This window comes from Tenrec ecaudatus, chromosome 7 (genome assembly GCF_050624435.1).
Source record: "Tenrec ecaudatus isolate mTenEca1 chromosome 7, mTenEca1.hap1, whole genome shotgun sequence".
In the NCBI taxonomy this organism is placed as follows: Eukaryota; Metazoa; Chordata; class Mammalia; order Afrosoricida; family Tenrecidae; genus Tenrec; species Tenrec ecaudatus.
Window position 1 is genome coordinate 41,145,144 of NC_134536.1, and position 23,241 is coordinate 41,168,384.

The following is a 23,241-nucleotide window of genomic DNA, read 5'->3' on the forward strand; positions in this document are numbered from 1 at the left end:
CCCCGGCTAACTTGCCTGTATGGTTTGTGCAAAAGTCAGATGGATCTTGCCAAGTGACACTGGATTACCGAAAATTTAACCAGGTAGTGACTCCAATGGCAGCTGCTGTTCCGGATGCGGTGATGTTGCTTGAGCAAGTTAGTACCTCTTCCGGTGCTTGGTAGACAGTGATTGATCAGGCCAGTGGCTTTTTTTTTCTTTCTCAATTCTGGTTTCAAAGGACCATCAGAAGCAGTTTGCCTACACGTTTACAATTTTCACTAGAATTATATCAACTCTCTGGGATTATGCCATAATTTAGTCTGCAGGGACCTGGGTCATCTTTCCCTTCCACAAAATGCCACACTGGTCCATTATATTGATGACATGATGCAGATTATACCCATTAAAGAAGTAGCAATGACTTTAACGTGTTCAGCAACATCTGCACACTAGAGGGTAGGAACTTAGCCTGGCAAAATTTAGCCACCTGCCATCTCAGTGAAATTTCTAAGGGTCTAGTGGGTTAAGGCATGTCGAGATATCCCTACAAAAGAGAAAGAGGCAAAACAAAAGGAGGCAAATGAATGGTGGGCTTCTTTGTATTTTGGAGTCAACAAATCTCACATTTGGGTATGTTACCCTGGCCTCTATCAAGTGACTCAAAAAGCTGCCAGCATTGATGAGAACAAGAGAAGGCTCTTCCACAAGTCCAGGCTGTCATCCCAGCTGCTTTGACACTTGGGTCATGTGACCCAGCTGATCCCATGGTATTTGAGGTGTCAGTGGCAGAAAGAGTGTGGGGTTTTTGGTAGGGCCCTAATGCTGAATCACAACACAGACTCTGGAGTATTTTGGAGCAAAGCTCTGCCATCCTCTGCAGACAATTAGTCCCCTTGTGATACACAGCTTTCAGCCTGTTATCAGTCTTTGTGGAGTCTAAAAGCTATGGACCACCAAGTGACCAGGCAGCCTGAGCTGCCCATCATGAGCTGGGTGATGTCTGGCCTACAGAGTGACAAAGTTGAACATGCATACCAGCACTCTAGCGTTAAATGGAAGTGGTCTATACAAAATTGGGCTAGGAGCAGGACCTGAGGGACAAGGAAGCTACATAAAGAAGTGGCCGAAATGCCTATGGTCTCTACTCCTGTCTCAGTACCATTCTTTCTCCCAGTCTGCACTCATGGCGGTGTCGTGATCATTTGACTGAGGAACTCATGCCTGATTTGCTGATGGCTCTGCACAATCTGCAGGTACCACCGGAATGTGGACATAAACAAGGAAAATATAACTGCTTTCTGGGACCTCCTTGAAGGACAGGGGTGTAGAAAAATCCTCCCAGTGCGCATAACTTTGAGAACTATGCCTGAAGGCTCCGTTTTCTTGGACAGAAGGAGAAATGGTCAAATGTGTGACTGTATACCGATGCATGCGGTGTCACCGATGGTTTTGCTGAATCATCAGGGACTTAGAAGGAGCAGGATTGGAAAATTGGTAAAGAAGAGGTATAGGAAAGGAAGGTGAATAGACCGTCTCTGAATGCATAAAAAAATGAAGATATTTGTGTCTCATGTCAATGGTCACCAAGAGCTATTTCTAAAGAAGATCATTTTAACAACTACGTAGATAGGATGACACATTCTTTGCTAACATCCTCCTCTGTCCCCAGCCACTTCTGTCTGCCCTAGGGGCATATGAGCCATGTGGACATAGTGCCCGGGAAAGAAGGCATTCTAGGGCTCAGGATCTTGGACTTCTACTCACCAAGGCTGACTTGGTAACTTCCACTGCTGAGTGCCCCATCTGCTAGCAGCAGAGACTAATACCGAGTCCAAGATATGGGCTCCATTCCCTAGGGATATTAACCAGCAATCTAGTAGCACATTAATTACATAGGACCATTTCCAATATGGAAGGGGCAGTGTTTTGTTCTCACTGAAATAGACACTTATTTGGGATACAGAGTTGCTTTGCTTACATTGACTGCTCCTGCAAAAACTACTTTTTGTGAAATTACAGGATGTCTTATCAACCAACATGGTATCTCATGCAGCATTGCTTCAGATCCAGGAACTCAGCGTATGAAGGACAGCAATGGCCCATGTTCACGGAATCCACTGGCCTTACCATGTTCCTCATCATCCCAAAGCAGCTAGCCTGATAACACAATGCCCTGACCTTCTAAGGACACAATTACAGTGCCAACTCGGTGGCAACACCTTGCAGGATTAGGGCAGTGTTCTCCAGGAAGCTGCATTTGCTCCAGGACCATTGGCTAACTAATGGTGCTGTGCCGCCAGTAGCCAGGATTCATAGGTCCAAGAATCAAGGGGTGGAAACAGGAGTGGCTCTACTCAGTCTTACTCCTGCTGAGCTCCTTGCAGGGTTTTGGCTTCCTTTCCCAGGGGCCCTCTGCTCTTTGTTTATGGAGCTCCTGGTTCCAAAGGTAGGACCACTCTCATCTGGAAACATAGCGTGCACTCCATTGAACTGGCAATGAAGAATGCACCCCCCTGCTCGTTGGGATCATGCCCCCTCATGCCTCTGAATCAACAAGTGAAGAAGGGTGGTGCCATATTGAATGATGTATTTAATCCTGCTCGCAGGGGACTTTGAATTGGTGGTACATAATGGAGAGAGAGAAGAACATGTCTGGAATCTAGGAGATTCCTTAGGTCACTTCTTAGTGCCATCATGGGCTGTGGTGGAAGTCAATGGGAAAGTACAACATCCTAATTCTGACGTGACTCCCAGTAGCGCAGACTCTTCAGGAAGGAAGGCTGAGACATCAGACAAAGAACCCTGGCCAGCGAAGGTACAGCGAGGGTAAAGGAAATACGAAGTGGGCAATGGGAGAATAGAGTTCTAATTACCAGCTACGGCCACATGACCAGAAATGAGGACTGTAATTGAGTTATCCATATCTGCACACTTGTTTTACTTATGCTCACTTATAAAATATATGATGAATATGGGTTAGCGCACTTTCAGACATACCCATGTGAATTAAATCCTGTTATGTTGAAATATGATTTTATTACTGTTTCTAGTGATTATGTATGGGTAAAGTGTATGTAAAAGTGTCACAATGACAAAGGATAGTCTGTGATAGTTGGGGATCATGTCAATTAGACTCTCCTGGGCAAGGGTAGGGGTGGAGCTCAACCTGTCCTTTGTATCACATCGGAGCTGCTGGTGGTTTCAAATGGCCACAGCCTTGTGGATGCCACCTAACGGGCACCACGACACCACCGGAGCGCTTCACCACATTCACAGTCATTATTTGAGTTGATTTTTCACCCAATTAAATATTTAGAGTTATTTAATAGTTTAAAATATCGACCAAGATTTTTCTGTAGGCCATATATATTTATTAAATGGAAAAGATGTAGTTATAGTCAATATATTAAGATATTAATATTTGAAATCCTTTGAATTTGGCCAAACACTGGTTGGGTGTCTAACAATCAGCCGAAGCTTCGGGCTTTTGGTCACTTCTTGACCTGTGGAAATCTTTGGAAAGTGAGGTTTCTGCAGAATTTTTGTAATAAAGGAAAGCCATTTGGCACGCGTTGGCTCGCGGGCATACGCAGACAGATGAGTTGCTTCAAAAGCGGTAATACTAAAGTGTGAGTGTGTTTGTCACATTTAGAGTCCGTTTGCTTACTATTTCCATTGCTGGCTTTTCTCTCACTTGTCTCTGTCCAATAACGTCTATAGCATAGTTTATGATAATGGTTGTTATTGATGCCACTTTTAATATCAGTAGTTCAATACAGTAGTTGTTCATATGGAGTCATTTGCTCCAAATAACCATGCTAATTATTATTAGTGTATTCAAATTTATTGTCTTCTCTTAAACTTTTATTCTTCCCAGGTATTCCCCTCAAAGGTCACCGTTTAGTAAGTATAACAAATTTACCATAGCGCTCTGTTTTCAGATAATACACAGACTCTCAGAGGGAGAGTCCCTGGTGCTGCTGTAGGGTAGGCATACAGGCTGCTGACCACCAGGTTGACAATTCAAACCCACTATCTTCTTGGAAGGAAGAAGATGAGGTTGTCTGCGCCTGTAAAGATTTACTTTTCTGAAACCTCACATACAGTCACTGCCAATTGGAATTAACTCGATGGCAAAGGGTTTTGTTTGGTTTGGAATTCAAATGTAGGTGGCTCTCTCTTCTGCCGTCTTATCATCTCATTTGCTGCCGAGTGCACGGGTGGATTCACTAAGCACGAAAGTAGACGGGGGCGCTGCTAAGGGAGCAGGCAGAAGGAGCTGCTGCCAGCATTGTTTTCACAATCATTTTATAAATATATGGATGTTTAGAAGACTCGTCTTTTTGAGGCTGGTTTACTGATTGCTTAGTTACACTTCACCCATATTTACATCTCGCTATAAGCGTTAGTATCGCCCTGATGATAATACATGCACCCTAAGTTTTCATCTATTTCCTGTAATACTTGACACTTTAGGAAATCCGTAGGTGTTTGCAAACATTTTCCAAATGGAAAGAATAAAATCAGGCATTGAAAAGTTCAGTAAGGAAGATAATGTGGTAAAAAGAATGAATCAACGATTGCTTCAGTTAAAATATATTCATCAGAAATAGGAATGTTCTTAAAAATTACTCTGTGTTGACAATATGACTCTTTCTCCAAGGAAAGGATTGCGGAACCTCTGGCTTCTCGGGAGCATACCTTCACATTCAGTTTTCCTTAGGAAAGTCCCAGCTCTCCAGGGTTTCTGATGGAATCCTGGACAACAGCGATCACAACTCTCACCACAGGTATTGTGCTCACATTCACAGCGGGATTTCTAAGCAAACAAAAAGGGAGAGACATCATTCTAGCATTGAAAAGAACCAGAAATAAGGCTTTCCTGCAATGTGATGTGGGGGTGGGGTGGGGAATGAAGGAGACATCTAGACATTGTATCAATATGTAAAATGTGGTGTTAGGCTATCACGAAAGTGGTTTTAGCCATGGGGTTAATACATGAGACCAGCACCCGTGTGCTGAACTCTGGGCTGGTTCTGGAATCAATGGGTATCCAAATAGAATCAGATGGACCAAATGGGAATAGTTTTCAAAGCTGATTCCACTCTGATGCCTGCAGTAAGGGGGGTTTCCAGGCTGTTTTATGTCTGCTTTAATCCCTCCCTCAACATAGTTTAGTAGTGTGAACAAAGAAGGGAATTGATTCCTAGGATCTAGGGGTACAGGTAGAATAAAAATAAGATGTGCTCCTGAACTACGCTTCCTCTCTGTGTATAGTACATATGTCTGATCTTCCACAATGGCCTTAGGAACTCTAAAAACCCGAGAAACATCGCCCATCAATCCACTTGGGAGAGAGCTTCTTTGTCTTACAGAGAGCAGTACTAGAACCTGGGTACTCAAAATATAGCAGTGGACTTGAACCTTCTCTGAGAGGTAATATTTTGATCTATTCGTTAGAAAATTAGCTTTGAATGTTGTATTGTTTGTACTACACATTTAGTTTTTAAAACATCATAGTCCAACTTAGGTTCACTAATCATATTCAATATATTTATCCCATCTTCTCCAAAATAGATGATATTGTGCTTCCTGGGTATGGTAATGATTTAGAAAAATAGAAGCTCATTCCCTTTTTTTGCCTAGGTTCACATAATATATGGGTATTTATGGAAAAGTCTACCAAAAACGCATCCTGACATTCTCATGTATGGCAATTTCAAGCCTTTGTTGATTATTTGCTTCTGTTGCCCTTGCCCTACCTCAGCATTCTTTTTCATGGCTAGCATTTATTTACTTCCTAGCCCATTTTTCATTTTTTTTGCATTAATTTTTTGATGAAAAACGTTCAAGACGTAGCCAGGTTGATTGATAGCAGACCGTCTCTGAAGCTAAATCATAGAGCTTGCTGTCATAGCTAGAGAAGTTTCAAAATCAATAGACAGTTTGGAGCTGTTAAAAAGAAAAAAAGAAAACTAATCTGTTTTCTGATACTGCGATGGCTGCCTTCAAAGCCTATCACCCTAACTGCCAGCTCCCTTTCACCCCAGCCCGGCTTGCTGCTATCCTCTCTAAGTGGGGAGCTGACACCATTCCCAGTGTTTCCTGTCAGCAGAGCCCCGTATGAGGCATTTTACAGTTCAGGGCTTCATTTTGCCTAAGCAAATATACATACATTTGTGGCTGGATCGAGGGGACAAGCTCGAGCATGGCCATAGCAGATGCACATTCCTCCGACCGAGATGTCCTTGATAGAGTAGTAATACTGTAAAAGGCAACCCAGAGAAAACATCCCGTTAGGACGTCAAGGTGAAAGAGACAGTTAAAACATGGTACATTCCATTTCATCCTTTGCTTGGAGCGAGTGGGTGTTCTTGGAGGATAATGAGGTTTCCTGAAACCAATCATAACACCCTTTGTGCTGCAATCACACTACAAAGAAAGGATGCCTCCCATTTAGGTTAGGTGGGCCTTCCTTTGAACAGACAGTACCTACCTTTGAGAGCAGTTGGGGTTGGGGGGAGGCGGGTGAGGTTTTTTAATTAGGGCCAAGAGCTGTGATTCTTCCTCAAAGTTGTCTGCCTTTGTTTCAGAAATGAAAATCTCTTTTAATGCCAGTATAAGAACACCATGTTCTTCATAATAGATCATGCAATTACCCAAGTCAAATGGTCAACACCAGTCCATTTCAGCTCACTCATGCCTAGACTATCAATTAGTTACGTATTCCACTTCAGTTTCGACAATTGCTAATTTTCTCCAATTCATAATTTATACACTTCACATGCTGATACTAATGGATGTTTGCAAGCATGTCTTCCCACTCAAGTCATGCCACATTAGCCGATGACCATCCTGAAAGCCTTCCTCTGTCCATATCATTAAGGTGAATTCTGCTTTGCAGGTCCAGTTCCCTTGTCACATTTTGAGCGCCTTTCAGCCAGAAGGACTTATCCTCCAGCACGATATTAGAGAGCGTCTCACCACTGTTCATAAACGTCCCAAAGGTTAACATGTCAGAAGTAAATTGGCAGGTCCTTCTCCGTACTTTGTCTGGACGCTGTCCAACATGAGTGAGCCTGCTGGCATTTGAAACCCAGGTGGCATAGTTTACAGGATCGCACCCTCCTACGGGCCAGCACAGTGCGATAAAGCTGCTCCAGAAATAACAAATCAAAGAGGAATGGTGTTATAATTATTGTTTAAAAGAACATTTAAAGATCTATCAGGAAGTACTACACTATGAGAAGCAGACTAATATCACTATTAAGGCCACTTAAGAGGACTATTATTCAAAATTGTGTAACAATCTCTAATGCCAAAGATGAGGAAATTAAATATTTTATCAAATTCTTCAATTTGAAATTGATTATACATGCAATTAAGATGCATTGATAACTAACGGTGATGATATTATGAAAGTTGGAAACAAAAAAGTAATCAATAGTTGAAAAACGTGGCTATGGTGACAGAAATGATGTTGGATAGGGCATGATAGAATTTGAAAATGCCATTTTAAACAGTAGAAGTGGTGATTATGCATATAGATCTTTGTATGTGGATTACACAATAATCAGCTTGACTACTTCCATAAAAAGAGACAATGCACAAGCTAATATCATTAGTTAGACAGACCATGAATTGCTTCTGTGGAAGTTCAAGTTGAAGGACATTAAAACAAGTCCATAGGAACCAAAGTACAATATCCTGAAATATATCCCACCTGAATTTAAAAATCATCTTGAGAATAGACTCAATACTTTGAACGCTGATGACTCATGACAGGTTGTGGAATGATATCAGGAACTTCATATATGAAGAATGCAAAAGGTTATTTTAAAAAAACAGGAGAGGAAAGAAAATGGATATCATGAGAAATTCTGAGACTTGCTAAAGCAAATGGAAGAACTGATAAAATAATGGACGTTAACAGAATATTTCAAAGGGTGGCTTGAGAAGACAAAATAAAGCATTGTAATAAAATGTTCCAAGACTTTGCATCAGAAAACTCAAAGGGAAGGGCAAGCTCTGCATCTCTCAGGTAAAGAAGACTAAACAAAAATTCAATCTTTGCATTGCTCTATGAAAGTTTCTGTAGACAAAACTCTGAACAATGCAGGAAGTATAGAAAGAAGATGAGAGAAATACAGAAAAACTGAACTCAAAAGAATTAGTCACCATTCACCCATTTCAGGAGGCAGCTTACAATCAAGAACTAATGATACTGAAGGAAGATATGCTCATTTTATCCAAAATAAAAGGAAGATAGGTACTTGGCCAACCAACTGGAATATATTCATATTTAACTCCATTCCCCCCAAAAGAAAGACGATCTGACAGAATGTTGAAATTACTAAACAATATTATTACTATCACAAGCAAGCATGATTTTGCCAAAGGAAATTGAAAAGTGGTTGCAGAAGTGCTTTAAGCCGAACTGCCAGAGACTCATGCTGAATTCATCAGCGGAAGTGGGGCAAAGGTTACTGCTGATGTGAGATTGGGGCTGAAAGGGGAGGATTATAGACAGATGTGTCCTGTGTTCTGTTGCCTATGCGAAGGCATCTGGTATGTGGCTCATAAACGCTGACTAACACTGCAAAGAGTGAGGACTTCCGAGCACTCAGTCTGCTCAGACGGAAGCTGTGAGTAGACTAAGGGGCAGAACAAGGGACAGCATGACATTCGGGAGCAGGGAGGATGTGGACCAGGCTTGAGCCGTCACTGTACTTATTCAATTTGCATGCTGAGCAATTAGAAGACGGAGGCGCCAGGATTGGAGAAAGTCTCGTTAACAACAGGCCAGATGCAGAAGACACGACCTTGCTTGCTGGGAGTAAAGAGGACTTGAATGTTTGGAAGACATGAGAGAATACAGCTTTCATTGTGAATTACCGTTTAACACAAGGAGAACAAAATCCTCAAAAGTAGACGAATAAACAACATCCAGATTAAGGGTGACAAGATTGACGCCGCCGAGGGTTTCATTGTACTTGATGCGCCATCGCTGCCCATGGAAGCCAGAGTCGGAATGTCAAGTGACACTTCCCTGGACAAATCTGTTGCAAGGTAGCTTTAGTTTTATAAACCAAAGACCCCACATGCAGGAAGAAGGTGTGCCTGATTGAAGCCATGGTATTTGCAGTCGCCTCCTATGTCCCTGAAAGCTGGAGGATGTATAGGGAAACCAAAGACGTGATCACGCCCTGGAAGCATGAGATTGGTGAAGAATATTACGTATGCATGAACTGCCAGAAAAACAACCACAAAGGCAAATCTGTCTAGGAAGACGCAGTCAGAAAACTCCTGAGAAGAGAGGGTGATGAGCTACTGGGGACAGCTTACCAGGGTCCATCAGTCCCCTCAGAACGACATCACGGGGGGCAAACTACAGCATTACTGCAAAAGATGAAGCCCCTCTGAGCAATGAAGAACCAAGTGGCTGCAGCACGGGCAGAGGCCCTGCGGTGACTGTGAGGGTGGAACACATAGGGGTGTGCTTCATTCTGGGGCACATTGGGTCTCCAGGAATCAGAACTGACTCGGTCAGCAAGAACAATGTGAGAACCTCAACTCGATGGATTTTACTTGAGGAATTTGAAAAGAATCAACTGTGAGGAGAAAGCGTGCTCATAACAATCAAGGTGTTAATTATTTCATAAAGAGATGAAATTAACTAAAATTGACACAGTTTTGGAAGGAAGGAAGTAGATGTGCAGCCCATTTGCTTTGCTTTGTTTTTGTTTGTTTTTTTTCCAAGTGTTACTTGAAACATGCATGTGATTATGTCTTCTCTGAAGTTAGCATGGTCCGATGTTCCAATTTAGTCTACCCGATTTTTAATGATTATTTATAATTATAGAACTAGTCTTTAAAAATACTAATGACTATGTTAGGACACTTTGTAATGGTCAGAGAAGTTCTTTTGTGTGCGTGTGGAATTCAAATAGTGCCCCTAGTGGTAGCGATGATGTCTACTGTTGGGATTGATGCAGACTTAGACCACAGGCCTAGCACTGTGTGTGGGAGCGTCTGCATTTCTTGACTTCAAGTCCCTATTAGTGTGTGTCTCAAAGCTCCTCCATTATCTTTTTCTTTGTGCGTTGTTATTTATGCATGATGTCCTTTAAAGCTCTCTTTAATGTACTATCTTATTTAATATACCTTAATATGCCCAGTTGAACTAAGTAGAGAGTTAATATAATTTAAAATTTTATATCCAAAGAGAATTCTTTGTTCAGAAAGCTGATACAGTAGTATTTGCTGATGCTGTTAAAGTGGTGTAATATCTCTTAAATATGAATGTCTAATGTTTCTCTTTTAAGTCAAGAAAAAGAGCAGAAATTCAGTATCCTATTCTGTATATTTAAATTTCATGGAATGTTTAGCATACTCATTATAAGTACTTAAAAATATGTCTATGTGTTGATGAAATAGGTTTAAAAGAATTGCTTTAATAGGCTCATTTACAGTGTAGTTATAAATAATAGAAATGTACCCCAGCCCCTACCACTATAGTCTGAAAAGGATGAAAAAGGAACAATAATGTATTGTCATTGATTCCCTGCATCCCCTTCCCCCCGCCATAGATCTACTGTCAGGGAAGATTCAATTTCCCTTTAACGTTCGCCATGTCTTCTTTGGTGTGTTTTTGGAGTCAGGCCAAAATTAGAATTAAAATGATTCTTTAAAAACACATGAAGAATCGTAAGCATCAATATAAAATAATGATTACTCCTACATGCGACCATTTACAGTAGGCTGAAACATTAATCCGAGGGAAGATTTTTTCAGTATTGGAAAATCCATGGAAGGAACACATCTGGCATCTGTGGTACAGTAATAAATACAATTGATAACTGGAGGTAACATGTGGAAGAGTTAAATAATGAGGGGGAACGCAGACAAAGGGTAGTCAGAAACCTTGAGATTGGTTGCCTGTCAAAATTTAAATGGATAGTTCAGCAAGTTGGCATTTGGTGGCAGTGATCTGAACTTGGGGTTATTCTGCAACCAACTGCTTTGTCCCAGAATCTTAAATTCTTTCTCTCACCGTCTCCCCACTTACTCCTCTAGCAAACCAGTAGATACTCCATTGGCCCGAGGTTGCTATCTGGCAGGATGACTCAGTGCAGACTGTTGGTAACATGATGAGCAGCAGTACATAAGAAAGGTGACATGACCCAGGGGGATAAATTTATTGTCAGATATTGTTGTGTTGTCCCTAGACTCGGGACAGCAAAAGACGTAGCATTATTATTCATAGACACCTGGGCTGATCATCTATGCCATGAGTGGACAGATGTCAGATTAACACTGAAACCAGCACCTAAATTGGTTCCTCGTGTGCAGAGATATGCTGAAAATGTACTATAACCCTTTATTTTTCTGCTGATAATCTTCTTATAATGGGAAATACAAAATTTCTGCAAGATTACCAGTTGATCTTATGTACCTTAAAGTTTCCATCCCTCTCTCTCCTTTTCTCTCTCGGTGTATGTATGTATGTATGTGAGTGTGTATGAGTGTATGTGTGGGGACATGACAGAACAGGCATTTTAGTGTTGTCTATCGCCAAAAATGTTTCAAAGCTCCTGCACTTCACTAACTCCTCAGGCCACTTTGTCCAAGACTAGTGACCAACCGAAGAGCCAGAAGTTATCTAATTTAGTCCTCCTAAATAAAATGATCAGTTAAACACTGTGACCTCTCATTTTCACTAAGAAGAAACTGAAATTTTAAAATATTAAAACAAGTTGGAAAATGTTGCAAACTGAAATAGTGACTGAGCTTTTATCTAAACAGAGGCCTGTCTAATATGAAGTATCTGATAAAAAATCATTCCTATAAATCATAAAAGATTTATTTTTAAAGTGTTTAATCCTTTAAGCAATAATTAAATTGACTAATGCAATTTTACTCTGAAGTGCAAAAATTGTTATCAAAACTCACTCTTCTGGTAACGATGGGGTCAATTTCCCTTGGATCTTTGTGGGCAAACATCATTAGGTCAGCATTCAAGGTGCGGATCCTCTGAAATTTGAGGCGAATGTAGCGGGCAGAGGTAAACTCCAGCAGTTCAGGAGAAGGATCGTCAGCACTTGGTCTTCCATTGATTAAAGAGATATGGATCTGAATAATGAGAAAAACAATTGAATTAACCAAAATAAACATACAGTTTTGTTTATAAAGGTAAGGTTTATCTCTCCCCCCAATTACTCAGGCAGATACTGGCTCATGTTTACTGGCTGAGATGTAATGAAAGTATAAAGGCATTTTATGGTTCTTTGATACACATACTTGCCACTCACATGTTTAGGTCTTAGGTATTGCCGAGATACTACAACCCATAGTTCTCTGATCTAACTTTACTTTCCAAGTGTTTCCAAACATTCTCTTTAAAAAAATTATTGTGCCATATGTATTTAAGAATTTGGTGTATGCTAGAGATGAATAGGAAACTATAGAACTGACTTTTTATTTAATGTTAGAAGGTATCAAAAGCAAAAACACATTGGCAAATTTTAAAATTCTGAACTTGGAAATGCCTAATAGTATAGCCTTAAAATCTAAAGGTTAAAAAAAAGTTTACAATATTATAAGGGAAGCCAGACAAATCTACAGCCACATTGATTTCAATAGATATCTGTTTAGTAAGTGCTGTATCATGATGACAAAAATGTACCAAGGATATACCCCATTCTGAAAAACACACTCTATGAAAATAAATTAAAACAGAGATAGAATTCCTAATTCTCTATAGAAATAATTTGCATAATTTACACCAGATGATAAAATGTAATAATAATATTTTCTGTATTAAAAAGATATCAAGTATCTCCTCTCCATGGGAGCATCAGACCCACATGCTGTCCTGGAGATTTCACCAGAACAGAAAGTTCCGCCGGCAGCCTTCCTGCTGGTCTACTTCCAAAACAGACTTGTTTGTTCTTGTGACAGTCTCTTTTATATTCCATATGCTTCCCGACGCCATAATCCAAGTGCATCAAGTCTTCTCTTATTTGGTTTCTTCACTGTCCAGTTATCACATGCACATCGGACTTTTAAAAGCACGGTGGCATATTAGTTAAGCCAAACCTTAGTCCTTAAAAATAACATCTTTGTTTTTCAGCATTTCATAAAAAGTCTTTTGTAGCAAACTGTTGTCTTCCCTTACCATGGATGCTGATCTTGGATCCAAGTAAAATGGAAATGTGGACAACTTCAGTTTCTACTCCACTCATCATGATATTGCTTATTTGTTCAGTTATAAGGATTTTTGTCTTTTTAATGTTAATATGTGATCCGATTGAAAGTTGTGCTGCTTGATCTTTACTAGTAAGAAAGTCAAGTCCTCTTCCTTGTCAACAAGCAAGGTTTCTGTCAGCATGTTGGAGATTATTAATGAGTTCACTGCTGATCCAAATGCTGCATTTTTCATGTATTCCCGTTGCAGCGCTTATTGATCCAATTTACAGATGAACTGAGTCTGAGGAAAGAATGCAAAACCAACACACACTTCTTTCCTGACTTTAAATGGTATAGTTGGATGGTAGCAACTGTCTATTGATCCCTAGGATTCTGAAGAGAACAATAAAGTATTCTGGAATTCCCATTCTTTACAATATTATTTATACTTTGGTGTGATCCACGCAGTTCAGTACTTTTACATTGTCAATTAAGCACAGGTAAATATGTTTCTGGTGGTCTCTATTTTAGCCAAGATCCATCTGAAAGCAGCAATGAAGTCCTTTATTTCTTATCTTCTGAAGCCCCCTTGAAGTTCTAGCAGTTCTCCAAGCCATTTAAAAAAAATTATCTTCAGCAAGATGTTGCTTGAATATGATATCGATGTTAGGTCTGATATTTCTGGTGTCTGTGGGATTACTTTTCTTTGGAAATATAGCCTACTGGTACGAAAAACACTAGAGCTCATTTGTAATGTACACATGTAGGTGACTTGATTCTGTTTGTTTCATGTGATGTGTTCCATGTGAAAAAGTCAATTGTTTTGCAAAATTTTGTTTATTCATTCAATTTCAGAGGTTGTTAAAAATATCCAGCTTCCTTACCTTTGAAGTATGGACAAGATTTAGCATGAGGGAGAATCAGTAGTTTCAATGGAAAGACATTCAAGTTCCATTATCCACAAGCAAGAATCCAGAAATGGATGGAGCACCAGTTGAAATGTTTCCACAAACTGATGAAGCACTGAAAGCACTCACTCATCTATGACAGGAAATTTAGAAAACAGCTACTTGGCCAACTGGAAGAGATCCATATTTGTCCCCATTCCAAAGAAAGGTAAACTAACAGAAAGCTCATACTATTGGAAAAGATCTTTAATATCATGGAAAGTCAGATTATGCTGAAGGTCATCCATCAAGAGTTGCAGCAATACATTGACAGGGAGTCCTCCACATGCTCAGGCCGGATTCAGAAGCGGACGCATCACAAGGGATGTCATTGCTGACGTCAGATGGATCCTGACTCACAGCAAGGACCACCAGAGAGAGGTTTACTTGTGTTTTATTGACTATGCCGATGCTTGCATCTCTGTGGATTGTAGCAAACTATGAATAGCCTTGATAAGAGTGGGGGGGTCTAAGAATATCATATTGTACACCCGTGGAATGTATAAATGGACCAGGAAAGGGATGCATCAGATTTGCACCCACTCATCATGCTTATGCCACCTGGATGCTGAGCAAATAACCAGAGAAACTGGCTGATATGAAGAATTACGTCTCAGGATTTGAGGACAGCTATAACTTACAAAACACAGATGGCACAACCTTGCTTGCTGAAAGTAAGGAGGACTTGAAGGACTTGCTGATGAAAATCAAGGATGGCAGATTTTAGTAAGGATTACAACTCAATGGAGAGAAAACAATAGTCTCCACAGCTGGACCGATAGGTCACATCAATATAAACAGAGAAAAGATTGAAGTTGTTAAGGATTCACTGTTGCTTGCATGCACAATAAATGCTCATGGAAGCAATAGTCAAGAGATAAACAATACATTAACTTGGGTAAATTTGCTGCACCAGATCTCGTTAAAGCATTGAAAGTAGGGGTGTTATTTGGAGGACTAACACTAATGTTCATTTGACACAAGTCACTTCAGTTGCCTCCAATGCATGTGGAAGTTGGATTGGATAATGAAGATCAAAGAAGAATTTGAATTGTGATGCTGGAGAAGTGTATTCAAAGTACCATAGACTGCCCAAAGAAAAAACAGATCTCTCTTGGATGAAGCACATCTAGAAATCTCCTTAGCGGTGAGGACGGTGAGACCTTGACTTGTGTACTTCAGATAGGTTGTCTGGACAGGACAGTCCCTGGAGGGGGACATCATATTTGGTACAGCAATAGGACCATGAATAAGAGGAAGACCTTACAGAGATGGATTGACATGGAGGCTTCATCCAAGGGTTTAAACATAAGAACCGTAACAGTATTTCCTTCTGTTCTACATAGGGTCTCATTAAGTGGGAACCGACTTAAAGACACGTAACAACAACAAAACATCAGATGACTCAACTTTTCTTGTAATAAGGTTTTCAATGGACAATTAAAAAAAAAGAAATAGATCACTAGGTCCTTTTCCATAGAATTAGTCTGGAAACTGCTAAAACTTATCCACCATAGGTGACTGTTTATATTCGAAATACTAATGGTAAAGCTTCTAACACAATAACAGACAAGGCATCACAGGATGAATGGGGTCATGGTGTCAGAGAAAGAGAAATGGAAATCCATGATATTCCATTCCTAACATTCTGCATTTAGATAATCCTTGAGAGCAATTTACAAACTGAATGCCATGAAGTTACCTGAGTCCCTAAAGAAATATGGCAATTCCAATAGATGGAGATAATTATGAAGTCCCAGGGATTCAACTCCAATCCTTCATTGTAACAAAGGAAATCTCTCAGCTTATTATATCTATCTTGGTGGCTTAGTAAATAATAAATCATTTAATTAACACGTTTGGGAAAATGATAGAATGAAAGTTCTCTTAACATAGTAGATCTCAAAATACTGTGAACTCTAATGTACACAATTGTAAAAGAGCAAAGCACATCTTACATGTTCATAGTATGGCAACTCACAAACTGAAAATATATTTAAATTTTTTTTCTATGGCTTAAGGAAGTGTCCATCAAAAGCTAAAAGAAGACATGAATAAAGGTTAAAACCAATGAGAATATGTCCCTTAAAACTTTTTTTTCAAATAGTCACAGATTAAGATGTAAATAGTTCTGTGTAAAGCTTTAAATAGAACTTAGCTTTGTCTTATCAAGTTTTCTTTTGACAATTCCAACAAAACACTATTTGAAAGAAAGGAGGAAATCACTACATGTGTGGGATGAAAGTTCCCCACGATTGTTAAGGGGTAGTCAGTGTTCATGTTATGGTGAACTGCACTTGTACTCCATATGGAACCAGTCTGTCCCCCCTTCAAACAAATTGACACTTTAAAAATGGTGTGCACGTTCTCCCGCGGGTTAGTCAACCATATGATAGCTCCATAAAGGATTCAGCAAAGGAACACTGCTGCTCACAGCTTTGGTATTTCCATCAAGATCTTCTGCCAAGAGAGCTTGTGAGTTTAGTTAGTCCCAAGCTGTGTCTGGGATGTAAAACCGGCCAGCTGTTTGGCCATGTTTTGTGCAGCTTCCTTCCATCCTTTTTTTCCTCCACTCTCCTTCTGAATAAATCATCACAGTGGGGAGGATTTTTCTGCTGGCGCAATGCTGTGGGGCTCCAAAGCCTCTGGATAATGTAGCATCCTGCCTGACTTCGTATGCGCCGATGACAGTAGTTGAGGGGCGGAAAGGGGGTGTCTGTCTTCAACAAACATGAAAATGTGTCATTGTTAAGCCCACCACTGGCTTACTGTCAGACCCTGGGAAAACCGTGGCAGTCTAGTGTCTTCTGCATGTTGTCACTTTAGACATGCTGATGGGTGTTGACTCATGCCGTCACAGGAAATATTCCAACAGAAGATAATTATTTTATGCTTAGTGATCACTTCTTTTTAATTAAAAAAAATATACCTTTCTTTGAAATTAATTTCCACAGAGGGAAAGGGAAGCATAAGAAGGAAAACTGCATCATGAGAAACATTTTCTTTGTGACCAAATGACCCAAGTGATACTATAGTCTACCCAGTCCAAGAACTAAGCACACTAAGTAAATCACCCTTTCCCTATTGATGAAAAAGTTTCTGTCGCACTACAGTATTTTTAAATGATTACAATGAGTATTAAAAGAGTCTATGCATCAGATAACAATATGTCACCTTAGTGTCATGTTGTTGTATTAATATTACCACAATGGCTTCAGATTCCTGAGGTCTAGTAGTAATACCTAGCTGAATGGTGTGTTTATTGGTTGAATGAAGCTAAGCAAAAACGGTTTATTATGAATATTTAATAATTGCCAAATTTTGACATGAATGGTAGGGGTGAATGAAGTTGCTAAGTTGCTGTTCTCTTCCAATATTCTAAATTTAATTAGAATTAGCCATTTTTGAAGGCATACCGGTTACGTCTAACAACTTGAAAGTAAAATGAACCCAAGCGATATAACACTGAAGCTCAAAGATGTAGAATGAGATTAACTCTCTGCATATGTGTCCAAAGACCTTGTGTATAAATGAGTGCCTGAGACACCCGGGGCTCTCTTAAAGGCAAACATTTTGAATATGAAATTATTACCAATAATTTAGGATGATAATATTATAAATTGAACTTTATAACTTCCATCTTACCCTGTGCAAGAGAGAAAAAAGTGTACATTAAAAGGATGAACTGTATGAAGCTTAGTGACGGGGACAGTGCAATAACGTCATTGCCTTTCTAGCAAAGGACAAAAGCTTTGGCTTTACCTCTGGCAGGTCATTTTTGGTCTATTCTTCCACTTGGTTCTTATTATTCCACTGAGCTCCCTTCAGTCCATTTAACCTACTCTTGAATGTCACCAGAGTCTATCTCATTACTAACTAATATGACCACCACTCAGCCTTTACCTTACTTGCTCTCTCTGGAGCATCAGAAAGAACTGACAGCTCTACTGGCTCCCACCATGCCATGATGTCTTTTTTCCCTCCTACCTCACTGGTTACCTCTTTGCGATCATTTTGGCCACTACATTCACGCCTCTCAAACTTTCAAAACTGAAGTACACATATTGTCACTCTGACATTTCTTTCCACTCTATCTTCCCTGATACATAGTGGGTTACTTGTTGGCCTGCTACCTCCAAGGTTAGCATTTCGCTCCCACCAGTCACTTCTTGGGAGAGCCTTTCTACTCCAGTAAAGACATGTAGTCTCACAAAATTGCAGGGCAATTCTGTTCTGTCCTATAAAGTAGGTATAGATCAGAATCATCTCAATGGAGGTGAACTTGGTTTTTAGACTTCAAATACTATTGATATAGATGTTTCTTGGATTTAAATCCCTAGACGTGATCTCTCTCCTGAAGAACAGAATTGAAAATCCAATAGTACCTGATAAATTCATCAGACTCTCTAGTAGGCATCTAAAATATGACAGATCGCAAAGAGAGGTCCTACTCTTTACCCCCCAAATCTTCTCATTCTCACTAAAGAGCAAAGCCGCCCTTCCAAGTACTCAGGGACAACAATTTAGGGTCATATCTGACTCCACTCATTTTATTACATTCAATTTGTATATAAATCCTATGATAAATACATCATCATATCAGACCACTTCTAATCACCTGCACTAAGACCTTCTTGGCCCAAGCTCTCATCATTGTCCACCTGGATCACCACCGTGGCCTCTTAATGAGTCTTTTAGCTATCACCCTTGCATCCCTATGGTTGGCTTTTTTTTTTTTAACGCAATAGTTAAATCTTTCTTTTAAAATATAACTCTCCTTGTGTCACAGTGTTCCTTGACACCCCCAACACTGGGCAATCCAACTCCCTATACAAACGAAACCTGGACAATGAATTACAAGACCTTAGATCATCTATACTCTCACCCATTAGTGCTAAAAGCCAAAAACCAAAAAAAACTTTTCTGACCTATTATTCTTACAAAAACTTGCCTGGTCTCTTATTTGGTTCTCTATCAAGCTTTATTTTTTAAGCTCACAGTGCTCTTTACAGTTCAAGTCAGTCAACCCTTTTCGTTAGAATATGCAGGTTGACTTTTACTTCCCAACTTGTTGGCTCTGTGTTCCTCCCAGAGAGAAAATACTCATTTCTTACTTATCTTGTTTGTCAGACACTGACATCGACTTCATGGTGACTCATAGAACCCCCTGGTAAGTCTCTGAGCCTTTAAGTGTTGGCAGAAGTAGAAAGCCAAGTTTCTCCAGAAGGACAGCTGGAGGTTTCCAGCTGTCCACCATGTAGATCACTGCCCATCGCATAACCACTACAGCACCACGGTAAGCTTCAAGAGTTCAGGCCTTAGTATCTGCTGTATGCATTGATTTATTACTAAAACAGAGGACTGTCTGGTAAAAATCCAGTATAAGTCAATACATATTTTTAAATATATAAAACAATTCCTAAATTTTTACTACCATTTTATCTAAAAAGAAAATGGTCTCATTTACAGTTGATCTCAATAGTGAAAATGAGTAACACGTGATAGGTTATTGTGTGAAACAGGGTTCTCTATGGAGATAAAACCAGATTGCTGATAATTATATAGATATAAATATATAGAGAGATAGAGATAGATATATAACACAAGAAATGAACTGTTAAATTATAAAGCAGTACAAATGACTCAGTGCAACTCACTCCCTGTGAGAGAGTTATGAGACACTGACAGTCCTATAGTCTTGAGGGCCGCCAGGTAGTCCTCTGTAGAGAGAGCTAGGCTATCTCAGCACAGGCAGCAAATAGCAAGGCAGGTCATCAACCATCAGTCCCCAGCTCCAGACATGTAAATTCCAATCATGTGGTTTAAAGGGACTGCAACTTACAGCAACACAGTCCACAGGCTAGGCATCCCACAGGTAGTGTAGCCCGTAAATTGAGGCACAGAACAAGCAAGGCAGCCACATATTGGTCTGATGATGAAAGAGCCAGAGACAAGAAAGGCGAGGCTCACTGAGCCATTTATCTCTCCGCCCTTCAATTAATCCCACTTCCGTTTATCAGCCAAGCTGGCACAATAAGCTAACTATCTCAGTTATTAATACTTATTTAATTAATTCCTTCCTTGGAGTTTAGAGTGTTTTTAAACTCCAAATGCAAAGTCACTGCTATTCAGTCGATTCTGACTCATAGAGAGCCGATGGGATTGGGTAGCCCTGGCCCTGTGGGTTTCTTGAGACCTGTAACCCCTCCTCCTCCTGAAAAGCAGGCAATGGCTTTGAATTGCTGGCCTTGCGGTTAGCAGCCCAGCACTTGATCATTAGGCCAACAGGCCTCCCCTTCTAATAACTAGCTCACTGTTATCAGAAGCTTTCCAGCTTACCAAAGTAACTGCACTCACATGGCCGGTGCCTGCTGAAATGCTTGGCAAGTAATATGTAAATGTCAAGGACTGTGTATGTCCTTCATTTCCTTAATTAATTTATTGTAGGAATATGAGGAAATGTCAGCCTAATGAACTGTTTAGCAAATAGGGTGGAATTAGCAACAACTCTACCCCTGAGGTCTAGTCTTAGCAGATCTCTCACTATCCCATAAAATAATATTTCGCTTTTGACACCTACTTGGTTCCAATTGCCCCTGAAACTCAATTGTTTGTCTCCTGTTCCTTAGAATTACAATTCTTGCATTTGTCATACGTTGATGAAAGCTTTGCCTTCAACGAAATATTTTAAACAGATTCTTCCCTGTCAAAGCAATGACCAGTAATAAATTACAGCACAATAATAAAATTAGCTTTTCAAAGTGTATTTATCATATAATGGTTACGGTTTTCATTGTCCCTAGTAAAACCAGTTAAAATAATGTGCCCAAAATATTTGTGTGTTTTCTCTCTAGGTCAAAGTTCTAAGTGTCTAGTATGCAAAAAAATACTAATGTATAAAAATCGGAATTGTTTTCTCTGTCTGTCTTTTATTTTGTACTAGGGTCAATTACACCATTTCTTTGTGTCACTGGTAGATTTCATGTGGCAGCGGTTTAATTCCTGGGGAACGACTCAACATTGAACTGCTGAGTTCAAAGCACAGAAGCAAAGCCTCAGCTGCTTTAGGAATTTCATATTTTCCAAAGTCTCAGTATTGGCATGGACTTTTTAAAATCTGTGGTGCTCTTTCCTCATACAGCTCAAAACAATTTAGTAAATTCTTAAGCCCCTTGCTCAAGATGGATTTAGGTTAGTCTCATTGGAAACACGCTGAGAGGGATAAACAATAATACATCATAATTAAATGGAAGATTTTGATACTATGGCCTTTGGTACTTTTATAGAATGGCCACAAAGTATTGGGAATTTTCAAAGGAAGAAAACAACAACAAAAATAATATGCAATGCAAATCTCAGTCCCTAACACACACATTTTGTGCTGAGCAGATGCTGGCACAAGAATTCATAATAGCAAATACATAATTTAAATGGTTTCAAATAATAACCTAAAATATCCCAAATTAAATTTTTACCACTGTTTTTCTGTTTTTCCTGTTGTGGTATGTAATATTACCTGTTTGATAAAAGAAAAATCATTAAAATGTTTTCTGCAACGTTTTAGCTAACTTCTCATTGAAATTGTTATCAAATGCAGATGTCATTGCTAAATCTTAGTGTTGCATGCTAAGAGGTCCGGTCATCTTCTGAATTTCCGAGCTAGGAAAGAATCTCACAGAAGCAGCCTCAGAGTGTATCGTGCAGGCAAATCATTGTCAGGGAAATTTGCTCATGCTCCGCAAACATTGCATGGCTCCAAATTTTATTTTTTGTGACATTCACCGTGATCCCCTAAGACAATCGAGTCATTACTCATCTTTTCCAATTTTACATCTATTTCAGGAAGTCTTCTCCAATACACAAGAACTTGCATACAAAAATAATGCAAGTTATTATTGAACACAGGCTAGGTGCAAGACATTCTTGCAGGTGAGCTGAATATATTAACTAACATGGCCTTAACTCACTTCAGGGCTTACCAAAACCTCATGAAGCAGATGCTTTGTTTATTTCTTATTTTTTAACAAGCAAAAATAGGGCTAAATTCAGACAACTAGTGTATGTTCTAATTTGCTTGCCCCCTAACCGCCCCCCTCTCCTCCGACTGTTATCTCATCACAGACCAGAGTTTTGGCAAGAATTTTTTGAATATTGCTGTCTATTTGAAGACTTTTGAGTGACAGAAACTTCATCAATGATTCTCATTGCACACACCTCTTCTTCCATTCCGTTTTCCCGATTTGCTCCCATTCCAGCCTGGCTATGACTTTTTCTAGTACTTTAACTCTACTTCCTGTTTATTGTCTTACTCTTAATCCTCTGGAATTATCTGTAATGTTTGACTTCCCTAGTCTTGGCTCTTCTGGAGGTGGGTCATTTTTGCCCTAGTACTGTAATCAATGTCAGATTCCCGTAATAAGCTGTTTACCAGATGCCAGGTCACAGATAAAGACTAATCATCAGATTAGAAGGGATCTAGACCCCCTGGGAAGGGGGGGAGATGAGGAATCCATGACAGCATGAAAGGCCATTGAATCCAGTGTTTTTTCCAGACCTGATAGGCCATCCTGGGGTCCATCTATATTAGTGGAGCCCCTTGATGATTCAAGTCAAAGCCCTACCTGCCAATCCAAACCAGCCCTAGAGCATGTTTATAAACTGAAAGCAAAGGTATCCATTATGCAGAACAGAACCAATGACCCCTACCTCTTAACAGCATAATAATAGATGAAAGTGCTTATGCCAGTTTTAATATTGAACTATTTTATTGAGCAAAACAATGGTGAGCAAAAAAAAAGAAGAATTTATAGCTTATGGTAAATTCTAAGGGAAAGGAACTAAAAACCTCAGGTTTTCAGAAGAGGGAAAAGTAATGTGTTAATAGAAAAAAATAAATAAGGATATGACAAATCTGCCCTTCCCTGGTGTGGAGGAGTGTTAGAAAGTGTCCTGAAGCCAACTGCTGGACACTGACCTACTTTAGGGGGACGGGACAATCCGTACACTGGAAAGACACAGAATAACAGCACAAAGGAAAACTTGAGCAACATTTTCCTGTTTTGTTTGCAGTCCCCATGTGAGAACACTTGTTTAGAATTAAAATAAAATCTTGGAGCAGGAGTTC

At 39.7% G+C, this 23,241-nt stretch overlaps 1 protein-coding gene across 1 annotated transcript in view; it reads right to left on the reverse strand.

The window, feature by feature from the left end:
* LAMA2 (laminin subunit alpha 2) overlaps nt 1-23,241 on the reverse strand; it is a 636,281-nt gene that overhangs the window by 389,021 nt on the left and 224,019 nt on the right. The window contains exons 5-7 of the mRNA XM_075554570.1: nt 11,935-12,114; nt 6,158-6,247; nt 4,684-4,801 (exon numbers count right to left, since the gene is read on the reverse strand). Of these exons, the coding sequence (XP_075410685.1) occupies nt 4,684-4,801; nt 6,158-6,247; nt 11,935-12,114 (388 nt within the window). The remainder of the gene's footprint in view (nt 1-4,683; nt 4,802-6,157; nt 6,248-11,934; nt 12,115-23,241) is intronic.